The 25,620-nt window shown below is 53.9% G+C and overlaps 1 protein-coding gene across 3 annotated transcripts; it reads left to right on the top strand.

Annotated features, from left to right (window-relative positions):
• The first annotated feature begins 164 nt into the window (after window positions 1-164).
• On the top strand, window positions 165-25,584 carry OGDH (oxoglutarate dehydrogenase). 3 transcript variants are annotated; one of them, XM_066567218.1, is made up of 24 exons: window positions 165-270; window positions 3,388-3,636; window positions 8,206-8,391; window positions 9,021-9,123; window positions 12,541-12,585; window positions 14,872-14,987; window positions 16,085-16,239; window positions 16,642-16,788; window positions 17,246-17,336; window positions 18,221-18,400; window positions 19,435-19,563; window positions 20,113-20,292; window positions 20,451-20,603; window positions 21,249-21,351; window positions 21,560-21,688; window positions 22,388-22,538; window positions 22,634-22,761; window positions 22,849-23,027; window positions 23,164-23,235; window positions 23,715-23,837; window positions 24,399-24,471; window positions 24,861-25,024; window positions 25,127-25,281; window positions 25,369-25,584. In XM_066567218.1, exons 2-24 carry the CDS (start codon window positions 3,415-3,417, stop codon window positions 25,487-25,489), a joined length of 3,105 nt encoding a protein of 1,034 aa, XP_066423315.1. In that variant the 5' UTR covers window positions 165-270; window positions 3,388-3,414; the 3' UTR covers window positions 25,490-25,584. The 3 variants fall into 3 exon arrangements, with proteins under 3 accessions (XP_066423315.1, XP_066423316.1, XP_066423317.1); XM_066567219.1 differs by lacking the exon at window positions 9,021-9,123 and adding an exon at window positions 8,813-8,903; XM_066567220.1 differs by lacking the exon at window positions 12,541-12,585.
• The last annotated feature ends 36 nt before the right edge of the window (window positions 25,585-25,620 follow it).

Genomic DNA, 25,620 nt, shown 5'->3' with positions numbered 1-25,620 from the left:
CGGGCCATACAAGGTGTCCCGGCTGTGGTGAGAGCTCCCGGCCACGGCGGGGGTCCCCAGGCCGTACACCGACCCTCGGGCCCCGCCCCGGCCTCGCCCCACCGCTGCACGCCGGCCGGCGCAGACGCATTGGGCCGGGATCGGAGCGGCAGAAGGGGCGCGGTGACGCGACGTGGTGACGCACGGGAGAGGCGGGGCGAGGCGGGGCGGGAGCGGCGGTCGGGGCCGCTGTCAGAGCCGGGACCACGAGCGGGGCGTACGGACACGCCGGTGAGTTCCGCGGCTGGGCTGGACGGTGGGGCCGGACCTAGCCGGGCGGGAGGGCCGGGGCCGGGGCCGGGGACGCAGCCGGGGACGCAGCGGGGCGGGGGTCGCGCCGGGGGCCGCGCCGGGCCGGTAGCCCGCGGTCGCGCCCCGGTGTCCTTGGCGCCGCCCGGGCGCCTGGGAGGAGGGGAGCGAGGGGGGGGCGGGACTGCGGCGAGACGGGCAGCCCTGCGGCCAATGGGAGGGCTCGGCTGTTCTCTTCGGACCTATAGACAACGAGGGACGCGGAGCCCGGGCGGCGGCGGGCCTGGCGCTCTGTCGGGGGCGGGGCGGGGGGGGGGGGGGTCCCGCTACCTCTTCCCGCGCGCCTCAGGGCGCCTCACGCCCCCCCGGGCCCTTCGCGAGGCCGCTCCGGTCCGTCCGCCGGCTCCGGGAGTACCGCCCGAGCCCCCGGCGCCTCCCGACATCTCTGGAGGGCTCTGCTGGGCCGCGGTCGGCCTTGCAGCGGACACGGAGGGTCTGCCCCGGCCCCCGCCCGCTCTGAGGCCCTCGCCTGCCGCGGGCCCGGTGCTGGATCAACTGTGCCTACAGCCGGTGGCGCTGGCCCCGCTGCTTCCTGGAAGGTGGAATTTGTGCTGTTTTTAGCCTAGAAAGTATTGCTAAGTCGCAGTCCTTACCAAGCACCTGCCGTCTGGGCCGCCGTCCCCATCCCGGCTGCGGGTGGGTCACATTTAGCACTTTAATCTGCTTATTGGCGCGCTCCAGCCGTCATCTGTTGTGGGCATTCCTGAGGTATGACCTTTTGGTGAGGTTTGGGCTGTGGCTGGCTGCCCCTCTGCACGCTCCTCAGGCGTCACTCCCAGTGTGACCTTTGCATTCCTGTGTGACCCTGATATCCCTTATCTCAGACTTCGTTTCCTATGTCCTTGCTTCTGGTTCTCTACTTTGATCCAACTTGCAATCATCCCAGCTCCAAGCTTGCCTGTCTCTGTCCAGGCTCCTAGCTAACCTTTCCTGCAAGAGATCTTCAAAGAGCAGCTAGTTCTGCTCACTTTGCGTCAAACTCTGGCATTAACCTCACTGTTTTCCAGAGAGGTCACGGGATGCTGCTGAGTGACAGCACCAAAACTGGATATGAAACTGGAGATGATGATGATGATGCTACTTCTGCCTAAAGCTTTTTCCCTGCCATATGCATGCCTGTGCTTTGGCACCAGATTCAGTTTGCTCTCTGAAATATCATGGAATGCTTTGAGTGGGAAAGGATCTTAAAGATCATCCAGTTCCACCCCCCAATAAGCAGGGACACCTTACACTACCCCAGGTTGTTCCAAACCCCATCCACTCTGGTCTTGGACACTTCCAGGAATCCAGGGCAACCTGTACCAGGGTCTCACCACCCTCACAGGGAATAATTTCCTCCCAATATCCCATCTAACCCTGCTCTCTGGCAGTGGGAAGGCATTCCCCCTTGTCCCGTCATTCCAGGCTCTTGTCCCTCCTCAGCTCTCTTGGAGCCCCTTTAGGGACTGTGAGGGTCTCTAAGGACTCCCTGGAGCCTTCTTTTCTCTAGCTGAACATCCCTGACTTTCTTAGCCTTTCAGAAAAATAACAGTGTGTGTTTTGCTGTGTAGATCTGATGAGGGTGAATTGGGAGAATCCCCAGTGCTGTGGCACTTGTGGTCCTGCACCTGCTGGCCTTTCTTGCCAGGTGTTATTGTGGGCAGGGTGGAAATGACAAGTGACTCTTTGAACCAAAACCTTATAGTTTGCAATGGGGAGTGTAGCCCCTGCCATGCTGGGCAGCCAGAACTACAGAATCACTGAATATGCTCAGTTGGAAGGGACCCACAAGGATCACCAAGTCCAACTGCTGGCCCTGCACAGGACCATCCCAAGAGTCACACCCTGTGCCTGAGAGCACAGCCTAAAAGCTTCTTGAACTCTCAGGCTTTGACCACTCCCCTGGGGGGCTGTTCCAGTGTCCAAACATCCTTTGAGTGAAGAGCCTTTTTCTAATATCTGACCTAAACCTCCCCTGAAGCAGCCCTCTGGTCCTGTTGTTGGTCACTACAGGGGAGAGATCAGTTTCTGGACTAGATTCAGCTGGAAGGCTGGCTAGCAAACTGCTAGGTGTGATGGTGTGTTGTTTTCTCTAGTCCCTTGTGAAATTTCATTTTAATCTGGTGAACCGTGGTAACTGCTTTGCCATTGGGCTGCTGCTCGTTGGACTGGTCTGTGATATGGAAACCAGCCAGCTGGGTCACCTCTAGCCTTGGGTCCTGCCTCTTGCAGGAGGAGCTGGGTGGAAAGGGCAGCTCCAAGAAGAGTTGCTCCAAGTGCCTGCACTTCCTTCAGATGATTTCCAGCTCTTTCCTTGGGCTGCTGTGGTTGGTTGGATGTGTGTAAAACCCCCTGGCTGATCCCAGGCCTCCCAGTACATGCCCATGTGGAAAACTGCAAGGTGGGACCTCTCAGAGGTCCCACACCAGCTCAGGGTTACTTTTCTGGGTTCTCTGAGCAGGGGAGAGCCCCTCTCTGGGTCTTTCACCTTTCTATTCTTGGGTCTGGGCTTTTGAGGAGCAGCAGTCTTTCTTGGAGCCCAGTTCTCAAGTGCTTTGTACTACTGTACCCCTACTTTGCAAGCAATTTTCCCTGTAGACAGTTTCTTACCAGCTTTACTCTGGTGCACATCATAGCAAACTAAGCAGAAAACCTTGGCCAAGCAGAGTGGTTATAGAAATGGAAGCCCAGACCACCCTGGGAAGGAGAGTGATGGAAGAAGCTGAAATCAAGAGATGTGGGTGGCTTTGGTGTGCAGTGGCTCATTCGAGACAAGGGTTGGGTACCCACCAAGCAGATTTGCATTGCACTGTTGTGACAGGGGAGGTGATGATGCCATGCTGCCAGGGATAGGAGAGGCAGACCTGGCCATGCCAAGTGTACTGAGCAAAAACTGCATTTCCGAGCCATCAGGGATCTGGCTGTGGGACAGGGTGGATGGATTAATCCAAATTAAAAACTGATCCTAAGCTCAGTTCTCCGTGCTCGGGGAGGGGGTGGTCTCTGTTCAGTGCTCTCCTGCAGTAATTAATAACCCACTTTTCTGTTCTCCCTCAACAGGAACGTGTGTAAGGCAACAGGACAAAAATGCTTAACTTAAGGACTTGTGCAGCAAAACTGAGGCCGTTGACGGCCTCACAGACTGTAAAGACAATTTCCCAACACAGACCGGCAGCACCCAGGACGTTCCAACAGCTCAGGTGCTACAGTGCACCCGTGGCTGCCGAGCCATTTCTGAGTGGGACTAGTTCAAACTATGTGGAGGAAATGTATTATGCTTGGCTGGAAAATCCCAAAAGTGTACATAAGGTAAGGATCAACCTTGCCAGGACATCACCTTCACTTCTCTGTGTGTCTGAACAGTGGGTGCAGGTAAGTGCCACCTCTTGAGGAGGAGTGAATTCGTCAGTAGGGCCTGGATGTTTGTGGATGGTCCTTCTGCTTCACTTTGCCCAAAAGAAACAGCAGTGATTCCTGGAGCAAGAGGCAAGAGGAGCTTTTTCTGTTCAAGAGGAAACGCCGTGGGCTTGGGACGTGGGCAGCATCCTGGATCACAAGCGGATACAAGGAATGGCTCCTGGGAATCCTCCACTTGCTGTATTTTTTCCATCTCTGGTGGCTCATCAAGAGGATTGATTCTGGAGTGGAGGATGGGGAAAAGGGACAAGGAGGATATTCTCCACATTGTGACTGGTTTCCTTTTTGTCTCAGGCATGGGTGGCATTCTGTGTTGGGGCAGACATAGATAAGCTAGGCTTTGAGCTTGTGTGTGTAAAGCCAGATTGCTGATCTACAGACTTGGCCCCATTCTGGCCTTGTCTCTTGTGTGGACTCCACCTTGTTCCAGTGACCTTTTTACCAAGATTCCTTCCCAGCTCCTCTCTGTACTCCTCTGTCCTCTCTGCACTTCTTCATGGGTCCCCTGATGCTGAGCTGCTGTGCTCAGGCTGGGCTTGCAGCTGTCTCTGGTCATGTTGGCTTGCAGGCCATCAGCCTCTGTGCCCTGCCCAGGGGAGGGAAGTGCCACTCCTGTCCTTGATAAGCATTGCCCTCTGTCCTGCCAGATGGAGGGTCAGATCCTAGGCTGGAGCTCTTGGAAGGAGTCAGGCTGTCACAGGGCCTGGCTGAGGTTTTTCTATCCCTGTGTAGCACAGAGACCAGCTGCTCCTTGCTGTGCTGTGTCCCACCAGGGAGGAAGGACACGTTCAGCTGGGAAGAGCTGGAATGTCTTTGCTGTTGTCACCAAAAACCTCTGAGGCTTCCTGCGGGTGCAATGGTCCCAGCTGAGCACACTGAATTCATTTCCTCCATGTGCATACCAGGGGTTTAAACTGCAGAACAAGCTTTAGTTCTTGCTTAAAATAGGGAAGATAAAAAGTAGGTTATTTTAGGGCATTTTCTGCATGGAATCCTTTAGCTGAGCTCCAGTTTTCAAGCCTGATGAGCAGAGTTGGATAATAATAACAGTAAAATAATAAAAATTAGAGAAGAGTGGGAGAAAGAGGAGGTGAAGGCCTGATGGATGGGTGCCAGTGGGCTGCCCCAGGGTCAGTCAGTGCTGCTTGCTCCTGGGAGTGCATCCCCTTAAAAGTGGGGACACCATCCTCCTGCCTCCATTTGACCAGCTTGGGTGCTTGGTACAGCCCACACTGTCTCCCCATCCCCTAAGCAACATCATGGGTGCTTCAGGGAAGGTGGCCAAACAGCTGTGGCTGCAGGTGAGTGCTACCTGCATACATCTCAGGTAGGTTCAGCCTCCCTAAGCAGCAGCCCTGGAGTTTGGGTTGAACTGGGTGACAGGGACACAGCTCTCCCCATGGATCTGTACATGAAACAGCCCTTAACACAGACCCTTTACCTTGCCAATGTTTGGGATTTTAAATAGAAAGAGGTTTGATGACCCCATCACCCTCAGAAAACTGAAGGTGCTTGTCTGGGTTGATAAAGAACACAGCAATGTGCATAGCATGAACCCATTGCTTGCTACTTGGCTGCCTGCTCTCAGCAAAGAGTAAATTTCCCTTAAATTTGGTTGAGGCTACTCCTCCTCCTCCTGCCCCCCTAATTTCTGATGTTCATCATCTTCTCCCTGCTGGAGCAGGAGGTGCTTCCAGACCTGCAGACCATGCCAAGCAGGGTTGATGCTTCTGGAGCCTGAGCCGGAGGTGGAAGCAGTGTGTCCCTTAGTGCCTGCATTGGATGGGAAATGTCACCCCTCTTCCCTCGCTCTGCATGCCTGACCTCCAAGCTGAGAAACTGGGACATGACAGTATGAGCCCACACCCTTCTTCAGAAACTGCATTTGGTAGAAGGTGCTGGTTTGGCTTGGTGAGCTGGTTTGGGATTGTTCTCAATAAAGGAGCCTACCCTGAGCTCCACTCACAGAACTGAGCTCAAGATCCCTCTAAAGCCTGAACTGTCCTGGTGTGTGGCAGGCAGCTGGTTCACCAATCCCACTTTGCCAGTGCATGGAGGAGCACTGGGAAAGCCATCCCGGGCTAATGCTTTGTGTTGCAGCTGTGGGACTGTCTAAAAATGCCCTGAATCTGGCTCTCTTGTACCCAAAATGTATATCTATGTATCTTATATCCTGTATGCCTCTACAGAGGGTATAAAAGTGAGTGGAGCACTCACAGAGCTGCCACGGGCACAGAAAAGTCAAAGAACAATAACTCCATGAGTTTATTGCTGCTGTTACCTTTGGCAAGTGCTGGATTATGTTCAAAGTTCTCCTTCCCATGATAAAGCAGGATAACTCTGATGGGGCAGCCTCTCCCATGGGAGATGGGAGCTCCAGAGGCACCTCTGTGCTCCTCAGAAACCCACGGGATAGCCCTTGGATTCTCTTGAATTCACAATCACATCAGCAGGTTGAAAGCTGATGTCTTTATGGCCCTTATCACGGCCCTAGCCTGCCCTGTGCCATCCAGACATCATTCTGTGGAGCAATAAAGCACTCAGTGAAAGTGCCACACCTTGTTTGCAGAGTTTAAAGTGAACTGTTTCTTCCAAAACAGAAGCTAATTGCAACTCCAAGAGAAATGAATGGCAGAAGGGAGAAGGTTATAAAGGCAACACCCCTGGCTCCGTCCCTGTTCCCATCACCCCCCTCTCAGGTTGTCAGGTGCTCCTTTTCTCTTGCCTGTCTTTATTTGCCAGTACATGAACCAACCTTAAACTGTGGAGCAAAGTCTCCAGCCAGGTTCCTCTCCATCCCAAGGGCACAGAGCCCATCCCTGGGTGCTTGTCCCTCTGTTTGCAGGAGCTGATGGCTTTGGGGGCACCCAGGAGCTCTGTGAGCCTGTGGAAGGAACAAATAGCAACTCTTCCTCTTTTCCCACTGAGATTTCCTTTAGCAGTCAGAACAGGGTTGGGTGTTTTCTGTCTTCCCTTTTTTCCCCTTGGGGGAGTTATTGTTTATCAGTAACAGTGTCAAAATGTTCCAGATCTTATTTATGATCCTTTAGCATGACCTGTTTCTAAATTTATTCACCTTGTGCAGTCATGTGATGGGACAATGGAGTGTTTGGGTAAATTGGGACTGGAAATACCTTCCTGGGCATGTGATGGGTGCTGCAACTGGAGGAGCTCTCGGGGGAGCAGCAGAGCTGGGGTGACTCCAGCAAAGGGCAGATTTTCAGTCCTTTCCACCCTGCTTCCAGGGGACAAAAACTGTTTTCTGCCCCAAACAACCCCTGCTTTGAGGGCACTTTTCTGCTTGATTTAAACTCTCTGGGGATGGCTGGGCTTCGTGCATCTGATTGCCAAGGTTGTATTTGGTGCTCTCCAAGGTGCAGGATGCCAAGCTCCCAGTCGGTGGAGAGACCCTTGGGCTGAAGCCAGCATGCAAATCCCACAGGATTTGTTTGCTGTAGTAGCTTCCTGGGTCTGTGCTGCCGGCACACAGCTGCTGTTCTGCTGTGCCCTCATCCTTTGCCATCATTTGGTGGCATATGAGATGAGGCACACACCTGATGGGAGGATGTGCATTGGACTTTGTTTGGCCAGGCTCTCTCCTTCCCCAAATCTGTTGGTGCTTCTACAAGGAGACTGGTTAACTTGAGTTTGGCCTGGGATATTTCCAGACTTTTCAGACAGCGCTGGAAAAGTATGACAGTACACCAAGTCTGTCCAGGGCTTTTTTCCCAGTGTTTTGATTTGTTTTCTTAACACCTAGAAATGCCCATCTGCAAAGGGAACAGGAACAGAGGAGGCAGCTGCCTTGTTCTGGGCATGGGAGAGCTGGTATGGGAGTACCTCTGTAGTGCTGTCATTGGTGTCACCAAAAGGATGGGGGAAAATTGAAGAAGAGATAGAAAAATAAAAACATTGCTGGTTGAGGGCTGAACAAGACAGCTTATGCTGGGATTTAGGTCTCTGGCCATTCAGATCATGGAAAGAGGAAGAGGTGTATTTGATTACAGGGCAGAAATATTTTTCAGAAAATATTGGGGTATTTAGAGAGCAGTGGCCTCCCCTGAGGAGAAGGAAATGGGCTGGGAGTCCAGGCTGGGGCTTGTTGCTCAGAGCAGTGGTTCCAAGAGCAGAGCCAAGGGATGGGGTGTCACTCTGTCCTGTCCTGGTGCCACTGCCAAGGGAGGGGTGGCTCTGGTGTTGGCCTCATGCCTAAAGAAACAATCCAGATGGATGAGAAGTGGGATAGTGATGCAGCTGGAATAGTGGGAGAGCTTTATTGCTCTTTTGTTCAAGGCAAGTGGGTGCTTTCAGCAGCAGCTGCATGGAGATGAGGTACAGGGGAGGAGGCAGTTCTGTCCCCTGCTTTGGCAGTAAAGTGGAGACCTCTGTAACCTTGACTGGATGAGGTGTTTGGACTGCAAGTGAAGACCCTGGTCATCTCTCTTCTTTCCTTTTTCCTAGTCATGGGACATCTTTTTTCGCAACGCCAATGCTGGAGCTGCTCCAGGCACTGCTTACCAAAGCCCCCCTCCGCTGACCAGCCTCTCCACCCTGTCCCAAGCCCAGTCCCTGATTCAGGCACAGCCTAACGTGGATAAACTGGTGGAGGACCATCTTGCAGTGCAATCTCTCATCAGGGCGTATCAGGTAAGGGGACTTTGTGCCGAGGAGGGTCACGTCCTTTGCGGAGGGGCTTGCAGGGGCTGAGGTGGGCTGGAGTTAGTGCGAATGATGCACGTTTGCATGGAGAGCACGCAGGATAGGAGCTGGGCTGCCTCATAGGAGCAGCTGATCTCTTGGGGCAGAAGCTCAGCTGATGCTTTACTGGACAATAGGAAGATGAAAGCTATTGTCATCCAAACAGGGTGGCAGGGAGGGGGAGGTCGTCTCCACACTGGGTGGTTTGCTGCTGTCTGGAATGCTGCCCCAGTGCCATGGGCTCCTGCCATGCTTAGCAGTGGCGTGGAGCACCCATCCTGCTTCCCCCTGTTGCTGACAGAACTTCCGAGGAAAGGAATGTCTCTTCAGTTAACTTGTTTTAATGACTAATCTGTGTTGTTGCTTCCAGGTCAGGGGTCACCACATTGCAAAGCTTGATCCTCTCGGCATTAGTTGTGTAAATTTTGATGATGCGCCAGTAACTGTTTCTCCAAACGTCGGTGAGAATTACTCTGCAAATTAATTCTAATGTAATTTAACTTTTTTACCCCTCCCCTCTTTTTTTTTCTCTCCCTCTTGCTTCCTGTTCTCCTTTCCATTCCTGATGCATTTCATAGATTCGAGGGCATCATGTAGCACAACTCGATCCACTGGGCATCTTGGATGCAGATCTGGACTCCTCCCTTCCAGCCGATATTATCACATCCACAGACAAACTGGGTGAGGGCTTTGAGAGCAGTTGGTGCTGCATTGCTTGAGCTCCCCTCTCTTTCACAGCTTTGTAGGTAGACTGCTTCACAGGCCAGGGGTCTGAAGTTTCCTTAGTAATGATCACTCTAAAATTGTGGGTGCCGGTAGCAGCAGCAGCGCAGTCCTGCCACCCTCCGGCTGTCACTTCAGCACTCAGCTCATGTTTCTTCAACCAGTACCAATCAGTGTTATCACTGATCTTGCTCACCCAGAAGCAAAAACCCAGAAGGGCTGGAAGCAATTGTATCTTCTAGAAATGCAAAGCAGAGAGGTTTTTTGTTGGTGAGAGCTGGAGGTCTGTTCACTCAGCTCCTCTTGCTGTCCTTGGGGACCCTCAGAGCTGGGGGTGAATATTCTGGGTTCATCTCATCAGGGCTGAGGCTGCCCTCCTGAACTTCCAGCTTGCCCCAGCATCTGTAAATCCTTTAACTAATTAATCCTTCGTCCAAGACGGAGCTATGAGTCCCTACTGGTGATCATAACAAGGAAGCTTTGGGATGCATTCCTGTCCAAGTAGAGAGGTGACAATTCCAATGCGTTTGAGTGAGAGCTGCATGAGTGTTGTACAGAAGTGTGTGTGGTTCCCAGGACTTGAAATCCTGATCTGAAAGTGCTTAAACCCAGCACCTCTCCATGTGCTTTAGAGCTGATTTCTGTAGTTTGCTACCATTCTCCTAGCCAGGATGAGGTTGCTGAACTCTGTCACCTCACTGGTGCTTCCCAGGGTGGTTCCCTGGCACTCCAAGTGCTCCAAAGGCATGCTCATGCTCCTAACGTAGAGTAGAGCAGCAGTGATGATTACTAACCCTGCCAATGGACACAGCCAATCAGAATGCACGGTGCATGTAAACCTCCTTGATTCCTTATTCATCTGCCAGCACAGGGACACCAGCCCTGGACCCGCTGGACCTTCGGACAGGATTACATGTACCAGGAGCAGTAGGGAAGGGAGTAGGTTTTGGTTGGACCAGTTCCCTGGATGATGAGGAAGCTACTTCATCCCATAGTCTGGACTCTGACATGCTTCTCTGGAAGATCAACCCTTGGATGAGCCTCAGGAGCCATCCAGTTCCAGCTGGGAGCGTGTCCTGTGCCTCTTGCCATTTTGATGGCAAGAGGTGGGGGATGATTGCTGTGAACCCAGCTGGGGGAGAAGACACATGTGCTCATAGTTAGCATTGTGAGGAAAGCAGATAGACTTTTTAGGTGAACTTAAAGCCACTCACCATGGCTGTGTAACTCAGTTGTTACAGTGTACAGCTGTAACAACATTTGAGGGAAGCAGTCCAGGCTCCGTTTTTCCTGCTTCTCCAGGGTGAGTTGCCACAAGCCAAGCAGTCTGTCCCAGTGTGGCTCGCTGTGGTGTCAAGCATTCAGGTGTAGATAGTCCATAGGCATTGGCTGGAAGGAACCTCAGCATGGGATCTCTTGTGTATGAGCAAGCCCTTAAGCTTAGTCTCTGTTCCTTTGTGGCTTTCATATTAAAATGAAAGCCACAAAGGAACAGTGGGTAGCGGTGTTGATTTGCTTCCCAGGAATCCATGAATTCATAAGAAATAATGAGTCCTGGGAACAAGATATAATGGTGGCAGCTGCCAGCTCATGCTGGGGTTGTGTCTCATGGTAGAACCCCATACTCAGGTGGCTATGTCTTAGCAAAAGACTTTGTTTAACTTGCTATAAGTATTATTTATACTGAGTAGATTTTCCCTTGATATTCTTATCTTGGAAAACCTCTTCTAGTCAATCCTACCTGTAACTGAATAAACTTAGCCTGCAAGTAGTGTTCAGGAAGTGGGGAAAGAGCTGTGGTGGTGCAGCAGACAGAACTCCAGCTGGGCCTAAGGTTGGGTGTTGCCTGCTTGTGGCAGAAAAAGCCAATTTCTAAGCAGATCCTGCTGTCTTTTTGCTTTGAAGGAATGTGTAGCACTTGACAGGGTGGTTAATAACAGGAGTGGTTTGGTTTTGAAAATTGGAAACAATCTTGTTTCTTCTTTCTGAACAGCAAAGTCCTTTAAAGGTCAGCTTTTGTGGTGTGATCACGGTTGCCAACAGTTTAAGTGGCAGTGCTGTGATTCAAATGAGTTGCATGGTTAATCTCAGAAATTGATCCTTCTTCTCAACTGCCTTTTGTTTAGCAACTGGTTTGGCTCTGGTTTGGAAGCTCTCTGGACTAAGCAGTGTGATCTTTGAGGAAAATGTCAGAGGGAGAAAACCTGCGCAGGGCTACTCAGTCTGAGCAGTGGTGGGGCTGGAGCCACCCAATTCCCCTTTCTCTTGTCTTTTCTATTAAAAAAAAAACCCAGTAATCTCATCCCGGTCTTCCACTGCAGCTGGTCTGGCATGGTAAGTGTGTAAAACAAGGACAGGATGACTACAGGAACTCAGTATGATCCTGAAAATAGAAAGAAAGAAGCACACTGAAATCCGGGTGGTGTATGGAAGGCTGTGTGTGTCTAAGTGTCTGTCTGTCTTCTCCCCGTGGAAGGCAGCTGCCTCTGCCTCATGCCAAGGGGAATTGATGGAAATCCTCCTCCAGCTCAGGAAGAGCCAGGCGAGCCCCTGCAGGGACCTGGGCTTGAGGTGCTCCCACCTTCCTTTTCCCCATTTTGGGGAAGTGTCTGATTTTCCCTGCTGACCCAAATGACAAGTGTTTCCAAGGCCTTTTTGTAACCTAGGTGAGATTGAGGCCCTTGGATCACCTAACCTAGCTGGGCAGGCAGCTCTGGTGCTGCATGTTTGCCCACTGTTGCAGCGTGCTGGCACTCCTGCCTGCACCAAGCATGCTCCAGAGAGGCGGCTGTGCATGCCTGCTGTGCTGCCGTCTTCGCTGTCTTCCTTATGAACTGCCTGCTTGTCAACACCCCAGTCCTCCTCCTCCTCTGTGCAAAGGCAGCATCCTTAACTCCGTGGGTTGACCTTGAGATCCTCCCAGTAGCACGAGCAGAGTAAACCCTCTGGAGCAGGTGTTGGTGGGAGGCAGCTCCCAGCTTCTGCAGAGGGTCCCACTCCCTGCAATGCAGCTTGGCAGGATGCTTTCCGTCGTGGCAAATGAAGATGCCAGGCCACCCTCTCTTCCATCAAGGTGCAAGAGGAGATCTCAAACCATGCAGCTCAACTACTCCCCAGTGTCTGATGCCCCCTTCCCCTCCTGCTCCTCCCTCCTCTCATCAGACTTCCCACCAAGATTCCTTTTCTGCCTAATGTATAGTCATCCTCCATCCCTGCCCTTTTGCCTCTGATGGGTTTTGCCTGTATTTTAAATACTGTATTTTTTTGACTTGTGCTTTCCATGACTAGTTTTCACAGTTCCAGATTTTTTTACTAACTTTGACTGCATCTCTCTGTCTTCTCCCTTTCTGCATTCCCCCTCCCTGCCCTCCCCAGACCTCGCAGTGTTCAAGGAGCGGCTGAGAGTGTTAACAGTAGGAGGTATGCAATTAATGAGCCATTAACCCTCTGGAGTGCAGGACTCTCTTTGAATAGGTTATTCTGGGCATGAACTGAGCTGGTAAAGTGGACCCCTCCCATCTCCCACCACTCCTTAATTTTGTGGCATGTTTTATTTTTAATTTCTACTCAAAGTTTGGATGTAGGTGTGTGGTTAGTGGCACTTTGTCTAGTATAAATCCTCAGTTTGAGCCTTGCTGGCCCTTTATATACTGTGTTTGCATGCCTGGCTTGCTAGAGTACATTTTGTTATGAATAATAATTTTACAAGGCCTCAATCTCCCTCGTTGGTTCAAGACTCCTAAAAATCCAAGCTGTCTTCTGCTGGTTTTGTCACAGGGAAAATTTGGCAGCTCATCCCTTGTCTTCCTCCATCTGATGGTGTTGCTGTCTATAAATACTGAGCGTTGTCAGAGCTGTCAGGCTGCAGCAAAGAAGAAGCAAAGATGCTTAGATGTCCTAAAACTCCTTGTAAAGTCTGATACTCCCCAAAGTGTGCCAGAGTGTCTTCAAAGCATCACAGCAGAACAAGCCAAAGCCCTGTGCTGCACGTCTGCAAGCTTCAGCAAATTACTGAGGATTCCCTGGAACCCTTCAACAGGCAGTTTGTGTGGGATGCTCCCTGCTGCCTCTCTCTGGGATTTCTGTTTGAATGGGAACCAAAGAGAAACTCCAGAGACATGGGGCCAAACTCTCAACTCTTGTCTGGTTCAGTGTTCCTAGGCATAGCTCTGGAGCAGAGCTGCTGGGGCCTGGCTTCATTCCCTCTCCTGGGACTCCAGTGTCCCAGGAGCAGAGGGGATGAACAGCAGTGGCAGCCCGGAATGTGTTCCACATTTCTGGACTTGCCCCTCAAGGCTGCACAGGAATGAGTCATGACCAGCCCTGTCATCATGGGATCACAGACTGGCTTAGGCTGGAAGGGGCCTTTCATACTGCCTAGTCCCCTAGACCAGGTTGCTCCAAGCCTGGCATTGAACACTTCCAGGGATTGGCTGTCTACAGCTCACTGTCCATTCCTGATCAGACAGCAAGGGATAAACTTTTAACATGAAGTTCAAGGAAGGGGCCAGCTCAGGAGGGGCCAGGTTTTGCCTCCCATTCCCCCGAGGAAGGTGGGTTACACTGCTCTGCCATGCTTAGATGGTGTTCCCCATCCCCTCTCTAAAGGAACAGGTCCTCTAAAAGCTCCCTCTCTAAAATCTGGGGTCCAGGCCTGGTTGGGAGTGCAGGAGGGATGAGCAGGAGCCTGAAAAAAGGCTGTAGACTGACTCCTTCATCCACGCTCCTGCTTCAGAAAGGTCATGGGACTCTCCAGTTCCTGGACCTACTTCTGCCTTTCTGCATTGGTTTAGCAAGGTCAGCACTGTCCCTCCTCCTCCTCTGTGCCTCAGTTTCTCCAGAGACAACCATGAGCTTCAGTGGGTAGAGAGGCACCTCTGATGGCTTTGGGGTACAGTGGGACTCGCCTGCAGCCCTAAATCCCAACCTCCAGTTCTTGAGGCCTGCTCGGTCCCTCTCCAGGCCCAGCTCAGCTCCCCACAGCCCCGTACCATGAGTAGGAGCTGCCTCCAAATCGTCATCTGCCAGCACCAAAGGGTGGAGGTTTGCTGAGCAGAGCTGGGCAAAAGCTCTAATTAAAAAGCTGTTGATTGGGGTGAAAGGGTACCTGGGCAGCCGAACCCCTGAGTGGCTGCTGGCCACCCTGCTCCTGGGCTGAGCTATTCAGGAGAGTCCATCAGAGCTCTGTTGCCTTTTCTCTTTCTTGCTTCTCTCTCTCTCCCTCCTTGGGGTTTTGTCTGTTTGGTTGTGTCTGTTTTAACTGTTTCTTTCTCTGCATTGACTCTCCCTTTTTAATTCCTGCCACGTGCCGACACCTCTGGTGTGCTCGGTGACTCCTCAATTCCTGTTTCTTTTCTCTCCCCTTTGTTATAATTTGTTGCATGCTTTTTGTGTTCTTGGGGCTCCAAACTCCCCAGCTCACCCTGGATTTTAATTGCCCATTTCCATGCATATACATTGCTTTGTGGTTCATTTCCTGCAGTCCCTTCTGTAATAACTCATTGTTTGGTGCTTAATGTCTTTTTGTTTAATTATGGCTTGGTTTTTATCCATATAAACCTCCTTCATGTTTATTATTTTTTTATACTGCTTTTTTTTGTCCCTTCCCCACTTCTCCCAAACCTACCTGGTCCCTGTGTGACGGTATCCACGTCCCTCTTCCTTCCTTCTTTCTCTTGCTTCTCCCACCCATGACAAATCCTGCAGGCTTTTATGGTCTGGATGAATCTGACCTCGACAAAGTTTTCCACTTGCCCACAACCACTTTCATCGGTGGAAATGAATCGGCTCTTCCACTCCGGGAAATCATCCGTCGGCTGGAGGTGAGAAGGGCAGGAGTCTCACCGGGTCTGTGTGCAGCCAGGGGCAGGGGCAGAGCAGTTGTCTTTGGAAAGTCCTGGGTCAGCCTGCACATTTTAAGATTTTTCAGTTTGGGAACTGCTTCTCAGCACTCACCCCACTCACAAGAGTCACCTCGAGTAACCTGCTCAGCTCTGATTGTCTCCAGCTTTCTGCTGCATTGCAGCAACGCACTTGGTTTGCCCAAGGTGGAGCAAGCCCCAGGCAGCTGGATATTGCCTTTTTTGAAACCTCTCCAGCTATGCTTTCCAGTTTGAAGCAGCAGCTGGTGCTTGCAGAGCACAGAAGTGATCCCCTCTTCAGGCACTGCAGCAGTGTTGCTGTCCTGCATGGGTGTCCTTCAGAGGGTCTTGGTGCAGGTTTGAGACCTCTGGGGCTGGGACTTCCAGCTCATACAGCCAGTTCCCCTTTTCTGCCAAATTTCATTCCCTCCTGTGCTTGGACTGATCTCAAGCAGCTCTCAGGCACGATGCAGGCTGCTCAGATGGTCTCTGCTGAGACTAGTTGACCTTGGAAGAAGCAAAACTCTGCCAACATCTTAGCCCATCTGCAGGAATGGGCTCCTCATTGTGGGGGGAGCTTCTTCTGATTCTCCCCTGCCCTGTGATGTGGGATTTTGGACTGCTCACAGGTGATGCCATGGAGAGGGAAAATCTCTCCTCTGAGGTGGATGTAAAGGATTTAAGGGACTGATTGTGGGCCCCTCCAGGAAGAGGAATTAAACAGCTTGATGCTGGGTCATGTGCTGGCCTGCAGCATCCTGGAACATGTCCTGCCACATCCCTTTTCCTGGGAATACAACTCACACAAGGCTCCTAAAGTGGGGCTGTTGCAGGGCTGGCAGCTGGCTTCCCCCAGGACCCCCTCCAGCTGCCAGGTGTGAGGGTCGATGTCTCTGCTGGCACAGAAGGGCTCTTTGGCTGAAAGGGTGAAGGGGGAAATGAAGAGCCCCTGGCCCTGTGATCCACTGGGGCTGCAAGTGCTAGTCCTTTGGGGGTTTGAGGTGCTGAAGCCCTGGCTGTTGCCTGATGGCCCCTCCTTTCCCTCCCTGTTGGAGCAGATGGCATACTGCCAGCACATTGGCGTGGAGTTCATGTTCATCAATGACCTGGAGCAGTGCCAGTGGATCCGGCAGAAGTTTGAGACCCCAGGCATCATGCAGTTCACCAATGAAGAGAAGCGCACACTGCTGGCCAGGCTGGTCCGCTCCACCAGGTACCCTGGGGGGGCTTCACCTTCTCCATGTCTTCCCCAGGAGGTTTGCTCCCAGCCAGAGTGATGCAGTCACCAGCTGAGTCACATCTTGACATCATCTTTTGCCTTCATGAGCAGGTTGACGCCACTGAGCTGCCAGTCTGGCAGGCTCAGGTGCTGGCAAACAGCCTGAAAATGTGGATGATCCTGAAAGAAAAGGTCTAAAAATAAGGATTAAGTGCAGCATGGTGTTGGAATGGGGGGAAATGGCCAGCTGAACTCTGTGGGAAGACACTGAAGTGACTGTTGTGCACTGCATGGTACCAGCTTGAGCATCAGCCAGTGCTGTGGCTCCCTTGGTGCAGTCCGTGTCCCTTCCCTGGTTTCTGCCCTCAGTGATCCCTCCCTCCCTTTGCCTCCTAGGTTTGAGGAGTTCCTCCATCGGAAATGGTCTTCAGAGAAGCGTTTTGGTCTGGAGGGATGTGAAGTGCTGATCCCAGCCTTAAAGACCATTATTGATAAGTCAAGTGAGAAGGGAGTGGATTATGTGATCATGGGAATGCCCCACAGGTAACCTTGCCTCTAGCCATGCTGCTGCCTGGTGCGGGTAGAAGGTGGGGGGGATGCTGCTGGGGTTTGGTACTGGAGGGCACACTGGTTTCTACCCTCACCAAATGGATCTTGGTTGGTGATGAACCTCAGCTGGAGAGGTCAGGCCTTGGCTGCTCTCTGCTCATCGGGATCTTTCCAGCTTAGTAAATTCATTTGGAGAGGGGTGGTGGCTTGAGGTCAGAGCTGGAATCATGCTGGAATTCCAGCACCTACCCACTCTGGGGCATCTCAGCAAGTATGTAGGATGTGGTGTTGGCCAAACCATCCCTGTGCTGAGGGATCCTTAGACTCCTCCTGGTTTGTCCCTGTATCTGGGTGACCCCACAGCCATCACAGGAGGTGTGGCCTGTGGCAGTGGGGGTTGTAGATCACCATCAGCACTCAATGGCTGTCAGCAGTGGCCTTGCTTTTGCAGGGGACGCCTGAATGTTCTTGCCAACGTGATCAGGAAAGAGCTGGAGCAGATCTTCTGCCAGTTCGACTCCAAGCTGGAAGCTGCTGATGAGGTGAGCTTCTTTCCTGCCTGCAGCAGGCTGCTGCCGCCTGCCCCTGAGCACTCCCCAGGGGCTGTGGCTGGATTGTGCCACTGCGTCTGGTGTCACTCAGTGGCACCGGTGTTGCACGGATTTCCACGTTACAAGCACACCTGGATGATGGGAGCCTTTGTAGAGCTGCCAGTGCTGGTCTGTCCTTGCCTGTCCTGGGGGTGACATGTGCCATTGTCTCCAGCACAAGCTTGGCTCTTGGCAGCTCTCCAGAGCATGAAGCAGCCTTGGGGTGGTTGTTGAGAGGTGGCCAGGAGCAGAAGTTTATTTGTGCCCCTGGTCCCCATCTGGGGTTCTAAAGCAGCTCCAAAAGCAGCTCTGTCACTGCAATAAACTCATGCTCCAAAGCTTCTGCATCATAAGCTGGGATGATTTGGCTTTTGGGAAGCTGGGCCGGGCTGGTTTGATCCTGCCATGACCTTCAGTGGGATTTCAAGGTGAGAAAGCAGCAGCCTGGGGCCTCGAGGTGCCCTGATGGGCTACCTGGCTGCATATTGGGAATGGTGCCATGGATGGCCATGCTGCTGCAGTGTGGGTTGAGCTCAGGCAAGCGTTACCTGTTATTCAGGGTCTTTGCCCAATCCACCACACTTGCTTCATTCCCCACACTTTCAGCTGTGTTTAGATGGGCTGGGTGCATGTCTGAAGTTGGCAGTGGTTTGGCACCTGGCACAGGCTTTCCTGGGTGCCAGTTCAGCTCCTCCAGTGAGTGCCTGCTGTATTGTGGCAGTACCTCCAAAAAATGCCCCCCTCTTCCAGCCTCGGGGTCAGCACTCCTCTTGTCTCCTTCCATGCCCCAAAAGCCACTCATGCCCCTGGGGTGACTCTCTTGTCCCCTCCACCAGGGCTCTGGTGACGTGAAGTACCACCTGGGAATGTACCACCGGCGGATTAACCGTGTCACTGACAGGAACATCACCCTTTCCTTGGTGGCAAATCCTTCTCATTTGGAAGCAGCTGATCCTGTTGTTCAAGGCAAGACTAAGGCAGAGCAGTTCTACTGTGGGGACACCGAGGGGAAGAAGGTGAGTGCTGCTCAGATGCCTGTAGTGACGTGGCCTAGGCTGGATGGATTTTGGTGGAGACAGGCTGGTGGGAAAGTGAAGTAACATGTCTGCTTTCTGTTTGATGTGCCACTTCCCCTGCCGTCACCCTGACTTTGCTCCCCATCCTTCCCTTCTGTTTTTGGAGATAACTTTGGGAGGGGCTTGCCCACCCTAGGTTCCCATTGCTGCTTTCTTCATCTCTGAACTGAGCTGAGCTGTGGGCACAGCAAATGCACAACCCCTGACTGGGAGACAGGAACATGAGGGGAACCCCAAGGCAATGCAAGCACCACACCTTGGAGGGCTTGGCAGCAGGATCTCAGTGTGACTAGAGATAACCATTCCTGGGACTGGGAAAGCTGGAACTGGCAACAGAAGGCAGTTCTCCACACCCCGGTGGGAAGGGGCTGTGGGGAGCTGTTTGCTGTGTGATTCATTGCAGACCTGTCTCCAATCCTAAGAAGTGGAAGAGTGAGATCCAAAGTGCTTCCCTCCCTCCTACACCCCAGGCGCTGGATATAAATAGACTGATCCTGTCCTTGCCTGGCAGGCGATGTCCTTAGCCAGCCCCAGGGATAGTGACAAAATAACATCAGTGGCTCTGGGGCTCCTAGGCCCGCTGCCCCCGCTGGGGCTTCTGGGCTGAAAGTGTGAGAGAACAGGGCTTCTTCTCTTCTTCCCCCAGTGAGAAAACGGCTTTGCTTTGGGGTGTATGTATTTGGGAATGGGATTGCTGCCCATCTGGGGCATACTGGGTGTTGTTTTGCTATCTGCTCAGGGTGCTCCAAGTGTGCTACCCTTGCTGGGGGGCGGGGAGCTGGTGGCCACAGTCTCTGCCCAGTGGTGTCTGACTCCCCTCCCATGCCCTGGGAAAGCATTGGATGTGTTGAGGAGCTGCTCTATGTCCTTTCTGGGACATAAAGGTGAAAGCTCATGGGGAGGAGAGCTGGGCCCTTTCCTGGTGGTGTCCTGCTCTCTGTCCCTGATGACCACCATGGCTTCCCCTCTCCCAGGTGATGTCTATCCTCCTGCATGGAGATGCTGCGTTTGCAGGGCAGGGCATTGTGTACGAGACATTTCACCTGAGCGACCTTCCCTCCTACACCACCCACGGCACTGTCCATGTTGTGGTCAACAACCAGGTGAGGAGCAAATACCCTGTGCCTGTGGGTCCCTGGCAGAGCTGTCGTTGCAGGCTCTGGTGCAGGGAGTAGCTAGAACCAGCAGCAGCTGTTTCCCTGCCAGTGTTCGTGGCAGGAGCCCTAACCTGGGGTCAGCAGGGGTTACTTCTCACCCAGCTGCTCAACAGCAGCAGCTTTTGAGCCCAGTCTGCTGCAGAGGTGATACAACCTGATGCTCAGTGTGTGAGTCTGACAGGGCTGATCCTGTCTACTGCCACGGAAACCAGAGATGTTTCACTGGGACCAGCCTGTCCCCACAGCTGCAGCAGGTACCAGGGTGTGCCACTGTGTCGAGACACAGCAGACAGGCAGCTTGTGCATCCGCAGCCCAGCTGCAGCAGCTGAGCTGCTCTTGGAGCTGTGTGGACAAGTTTCCTGGGACACCAAAGCAGCTGCCTCACGCTGAGGCAGCTGTGATACCAGTGTCCAAAGAAGGAGCTCATAGCAAAGCTGTATCCTAAATGCAGTTGGTAACACTGTGGCTATCCTGTCTGCCCTCACTTGCTACAGATTGGCTTCACAACCGACCCGCGGATGGCGCGCTCCTCGCCGTACCCCACGGACGTGGCGCGCGTGGTCAACGCGCCCATCTTCCACGTCAATGCTGATGACCCCGAGGCCGTGGTCTACGTCTGCAACGTGGCAGCAGAATGGCGAAGCACCTTCCACAAGGACGTGGTGGTGGATTTGGTAAGGAATGTGGCACAAGTGCCTGAAGCTGGGACTCTGCCAGGGGTGTGCTTGGGTCCCTCCTGGGCTGTTTGGGACCCTCCCTCATGTGGCCTAGGTAGCTCCCAAGTGCTTTTGGAGCAGTAGGTCACAGGCAGGCATCTTTCCTTTCCTGGCAGGTTTGTTACAGGCGCAACGGGCACAATGAGATGGATGAACCTATGTTCACGCAGCCCCTGATGTACAAACAGATCCGGAAACAGAAGCCAGTGTTGCAGAAATATGCAGAGCTGCTGATTTCCCAGGGGGTGGTAAATCAGCCGGAGTATGAGGTACCATCTGTGGGGCCTGAAAGGGGAAAACTGCTGGTGGCATCTCCAGGGAAAACTACTTACGTGGTTCAGACCTGGGTGTGAAGGCCCACGTGGGCCTACAAGAACCATGTTCTTGTGCTTGTAACCTAAAGGTGGCAGAGCTGTGCTGGGGTTGGGTGTGCCCTGCAGACCTGGCAGCAGTGGAGTTCAGAGCCAAGGCTCATCTTTGAGCCGTGCCAGCTCTGAAAAGTGCAGGAACATCTAGTTCAAGGATCACCCTGTGATCAGTGTGGAACAGGTGATGCAGCTCTGGGCCACTGCAGCACAGGCAGGTCTCAGTGCTCAGGATTGCTGTGGCCACGGGTATCTGGGGCAGATCCTGTCCTGGTTCTGCTGCTTGGGCAGCTCACGACGCAGAGGTTCCGCCAGCCCTGCTCTCAGCATCAGTAGGGTTGGACAGCTCTGAGCGTAGCAGAGCTATGCCTTGGGGTACAGGGCTGTGGCTGTGCTCTCTGAGGCTGACTGCACAGCTTTGGGACTTCTGTGGTGGGGACGACCTCTGCCCTCCAGCACCCTTGCAAGCTTACCAAGGTCCTCAGGCTCAACACCCTCATTTGGAGATCCCCCATTAATGTTTTCCTGCCTCTTGTTTCTGCCTTTCAGGAGGAAATTGCCAAGTACGATAAGATTTGTGAGGAGGCCCATGCCAGATCCAAGGATGAGAAGATCTTGCACATCAAGCACTGGCTGGACTCACCTTGGCCAGGTAAGGCAGTAGCGGTGATTTGAAGGCCAGAGCAAGGCACCCGGCCTCTCTAGATCCATGGCAGAGATTTTCTAGTAAGCCACCCCACAGGGGAGGTTAGAGGTGCTCTTCCCGTTCCTGGTGTCCCTGCTTTTGCTTGAGGGTGTCCGTGTCCTGGGGTCTTCCCACAGATCTGGCATGCTTGATGGTGTTTCTCCTTCTCTGACAGGTTTCTTCACTTTGGATGGGCAGCCCCGGAGCATGACCTGCCCTTCCACTGGCCTCAATGAAGAGGACCTGACACACATTGGCCAAGTGGCCAGCTCGGTGCCAGTGGAGGATTTCACGATCCATGGAGGTAGGAGCTTGTGAAAGCTGTGCAAGACTGGGCATTTGTTCCAGAGAGATGTGAGATAGGGCTGGGATGTGGCCTGAAAGGAAGGGACATACTGGACTGCTTCAATATGGGTGAGCAGCAGGTCAGGGGTGGGGATCCTCCCCCTGAGTGCTGCATTCTTGAGACCCTGCCTGGAGCTTTGGGGGCCCCAGAACAAAACCTGGAAAATCTGTTAGAACAAAAATCTGTTAGAGCAGATCCAGAGGAGGTCTTGAAAATGATACCAGTGCTGAAGCCCCTGTGCAGGAGCTCCGAGAGAGCTGAGTATGTCTAGCATGGAGGAAAGAAGGCTCCAGGGAGACCTTAGAGACCCTTCCAGTGCCTAAAGGAGCTTGCAGAGAGATGGAGAGGCACTTTGCACCAGGGTATGGAGTGACAAGACAAGGGGGAATGGTCTCCCACTGCCAGAGGGCAGTGTTAGATGGGATATTGGGAAGGAATTCTTCCCTGTGAGTGTGGTGAGGCCCTGGCACAGGTTTCCCAGGGAAGTTGTGGCTGCCTTGGAAGTGTTCCAAGGCCTGGTTGGACAGGGCTTGGAGCAACTTGGTGTACTGGAAGGTGCCCCTTGTAGTGCAAGAAATCCCTATGGCAGGGGTTGTGCTGGATGATCTTTAAGGAGCTCTGTCCTGTGCTGGCTGTGAACCGGCTCTGTCCTGGCAGGTCTGAGCCGTATTCTGAAGACCCGTGGGGAGATGGTGAAGAACCGGACCGTGGACTGGGCCCTGGCAGAGTACATGGCATTTGGCTCCCTGCTCAAAGAGGGCATCCACATCCGCCTGAGTGGCCAGGACGTTGAGAGGGGGACATTTAGGTAAAGCCCTGCTTTTGGAGGCTGTAAAGGCAATTCCAGCCCTTCTGGGAGGGATCCAAAGGCTGATGATGAAGTTACTCTTTTCCCTTTTCCAGCCATCGCCACCATGTCCTGCACGATCAGAATGTGGACAAGAGGACCTGTATCCCCATGAACCACCTCTGGCCCAACCAGGCTCCCTACACTGTCTGCAACAGCTCCCTGTCAGAGTACGGTGTCTTGGGTGAGTGAGTAGGTCTGTGCTCACTGCCCAGGGTGAGGCCGCTCTGGAATGGTAACCCAACCCTCTCACTGCTCTTCCATTCCTCAGGATTTGAGCTGGGCTTTGCCATGGCCAGTCCCAATGCCCTGGTGCTTTGGGAAGCCCAGTTTGGGGATTTCCACAACACTGCTCAATGCATCATCGACCAGTTCATCTGTCCCGGGCAGGCCAAGTGGGTCAGGCAGAATGGCATTGTCCTGCTGCTCCCCCACGGCATGGAGGGCATGGTAAGGACTCCCCTGGCTCACCCTGAGGTGGAACCCTGCACAGCAGTGGCACTGCTCATGATGTGGCAGTGCCTGACTTGGAGTTCTCATGCTTGCCTTGGCCTGCAATGACCATCTCCCTTCTTGGTCCCCGTAGGGTCCCGAGCACTCCTCAGCCCGCCCAGAGCGATTCCTGCAGATGTGCAACGATGATCCCGATGTGTTCCCTGTGAGTGGTGGCCCCCATGGTGGTGTGGTGCTCAGCCTGGCCCTCCTGTGCCCTGGACTGGGCTCGGTGGAGGGCAGCAACACCTGTGTGGGCTTAGCACAGTGGGAGCCGATGGCTGGAGGCGTGGGATGCCTTGGTCTCATGCTGGCTGGAGGGTTTGGGGAAAGGGCCTGAACCTGGTGCCTAGGCTGCACCTCCATGGAACCTGGGGCCATGGCATAGTCCAAGGGAGAGGTGGCCCTGAAAGTGGAATGAGAGGGGCTTGCTGGCCACCCCCATGGCCAGACTAAGGTGGAGGACACAGCCCTGGAGCCTTTCCTAGATCTCTGTGGGTCTCTGTGCTCTGGAGAGTGAGGGAAGGGAGGGAGGGAGATAAGGAGGGAGGGCTGGGGACTACTCTTCTGCCTGCTGCTGGAGCGACAAGGCCAAGAGGTACCTTGTGTTTCCTGAAATCCCCTCACCCGTGCTGGCCAAGGCAGAAGCTGGATGACTTTGATGTGCGTCAGCTCTATGAGTGCAACTGGATCGTCGTGAACTGCTCCACTCCAGCCAACTTCTTCCACGTCCTGCGGCGCCAGATCCTCCTGCCCTTCCGCAAACCGGTCAGTGCCAGCAGCTCCGTGCCCAGCTTGGTGCCCAGGCAGGGCGCTGTGTTCCTGCTGGGTGTTTCCCTGGACTGGGATTGGGCTGGGGGCAGCTTCTTCCTGCACCTCGGACATGGGCAGCTGGCTGCTGCCTGGCCAAGGTGCTCATGGTGCTCAGGACTGGCTTGGCACTTGATGTGCAGCTGCTGTCTCGTGTGGGCTGCAAGGGCTGGGCTGCAAGGGCTGTGTCCCCTTCCCAAACTCCACGGGGAGGTCAGGGCTGTTGGAGCCAACAGACACTGCTACATAACCTACCTCAGCCAGTTCCAGTCAGCTCCAGCCATGGGACAGGCAGGTCCCTGGTAGCCCCTCTGCCTCTTCCCCATGGGACATCCCGACTGGGATGGGTTGGTGCTGTCGGGAATGGATGCCCAATCTGGCAGAGCACTGCAGCTGAGTGAGAAGCAAACCTCTGGCAGCTGCTCCCTTGCTCAGGCAGGATAGGCAGGGGAGGGCAGACAGGGGAGGTGTTTCTGGCAGGGCTGACCACCTTGCTCTGCCTCTTCTTCTCCACTCCAGCTGATAATCTTCACTCCAAAGTCGCTGCTGCGCCACCCCGAAGCCCGCTCCAGCTTTGATGACATGCTGCCAGGTACAAGAAGCACAGAGCTGCCTGTGTGCCTCCATGCTGCTCCGCAGGGTGAAGGGCAGGAGTCTGTGGCCTTGGATAAAGCCTGCCTAGCTGCAGCCACCCCATACTGGAGGCTGGCTGAGTGAGGCCATGGCCTTTTCCTCGGCACACCAGAGCCTCATTAGGGCTGAGCCTGCCACCCTCGGGAGACTTGGCTCCCTGGTGCTTCCTCCACGGGAAGGAATTTGACAGTCCCAAGTGGCACGTGATGGTTTGTGGTGGGAGTTGTTCCTGTTCCTGGGTGAACTGACTCTGCCTCTCAGGGTCCTGGCAGGGGCTGGCATGGGATGTGGGTGCAGTGGCTGCTGGCACAGTGCTGTGGCTCAGGGTGCTCTTCTCTTTCTTGGCAGGCACCCACTTCCTCCGTGTCATCCCCGACAGTGGCCCTGCAGCCCAGAACCCTGAGCAGGTGAAGCGGGTGCTGTTCTGCACCGGCAAGGTGTACTATGACCTGACCCGCGAGCGCAAGGCCCGGCAGATGGAGGCCGATGTGGCCATCACCAGGGTGGAGCAGGTGAGCAGGGTCCTGCCAGCACGGTGCCTGCAGGCTGGGGGTTCTGCAGCCCCTGAGATGCTGCCCCATTTCTCCTGTGACACCACTCTCTGTCCCCCGCAGCTCTCCCCGTTCCCCTTTGACCTCCTCCAGCGGGAAGCCCAGAAATACCCAGCTGCTGAGCTGGTGTGGTGCCAGGAGGAGCACAAGAACCAGGGTTACTATGACTATGTCAAACCCCGCCTTCGCACCACCATCAACCGTGCAAAGCCTGTCTGGTAAGGATGCAGGGGCTGGCTGAGAGGCTGGCAGGGAGCTGGTCGGTACAGACCCTTCTCCTTCACGGCCCACCTTCTCCCTGGCAGGTATGCAGGGCGGGAGCCAGCAGCTGCCCCTGCCACTGGCAATAAGAAAACCCACCTGACAGAGCTGCAGCGGCTCCTCGACACGGCCTTCAACCTCGATGCCTTCAAGGACCTGGCCTGAGCGCCGGCGCGGCGCAGCATGCTCCTACGTCTGTCTGTCCGTCTTTCTGTCCTTCGCTCGCCTCCCCCCCTCAACTACAGATCTTGTCAACCCCACACTGGTGCCTCGAGTCCTTGTCTGCCTCGTGCCAG

This window comes from Molothrus aeneus, chromosome 29 (assembly GCF_037042795.1).
Source record: "Molothrus aeneus isolate 106 chromosome 29, BPBGC_Maene_1.0, whole genome shotgun sequence".
Taxonomy (NCBI): Eukaryota; Metazoa; Chordata; class Aves; order Passeriformes; family Icteridae; genus Molothrus; species Molothrus aeneus.
This window is presented reverse-complemented; position numbering and strand designations above follow the sequence as displayed.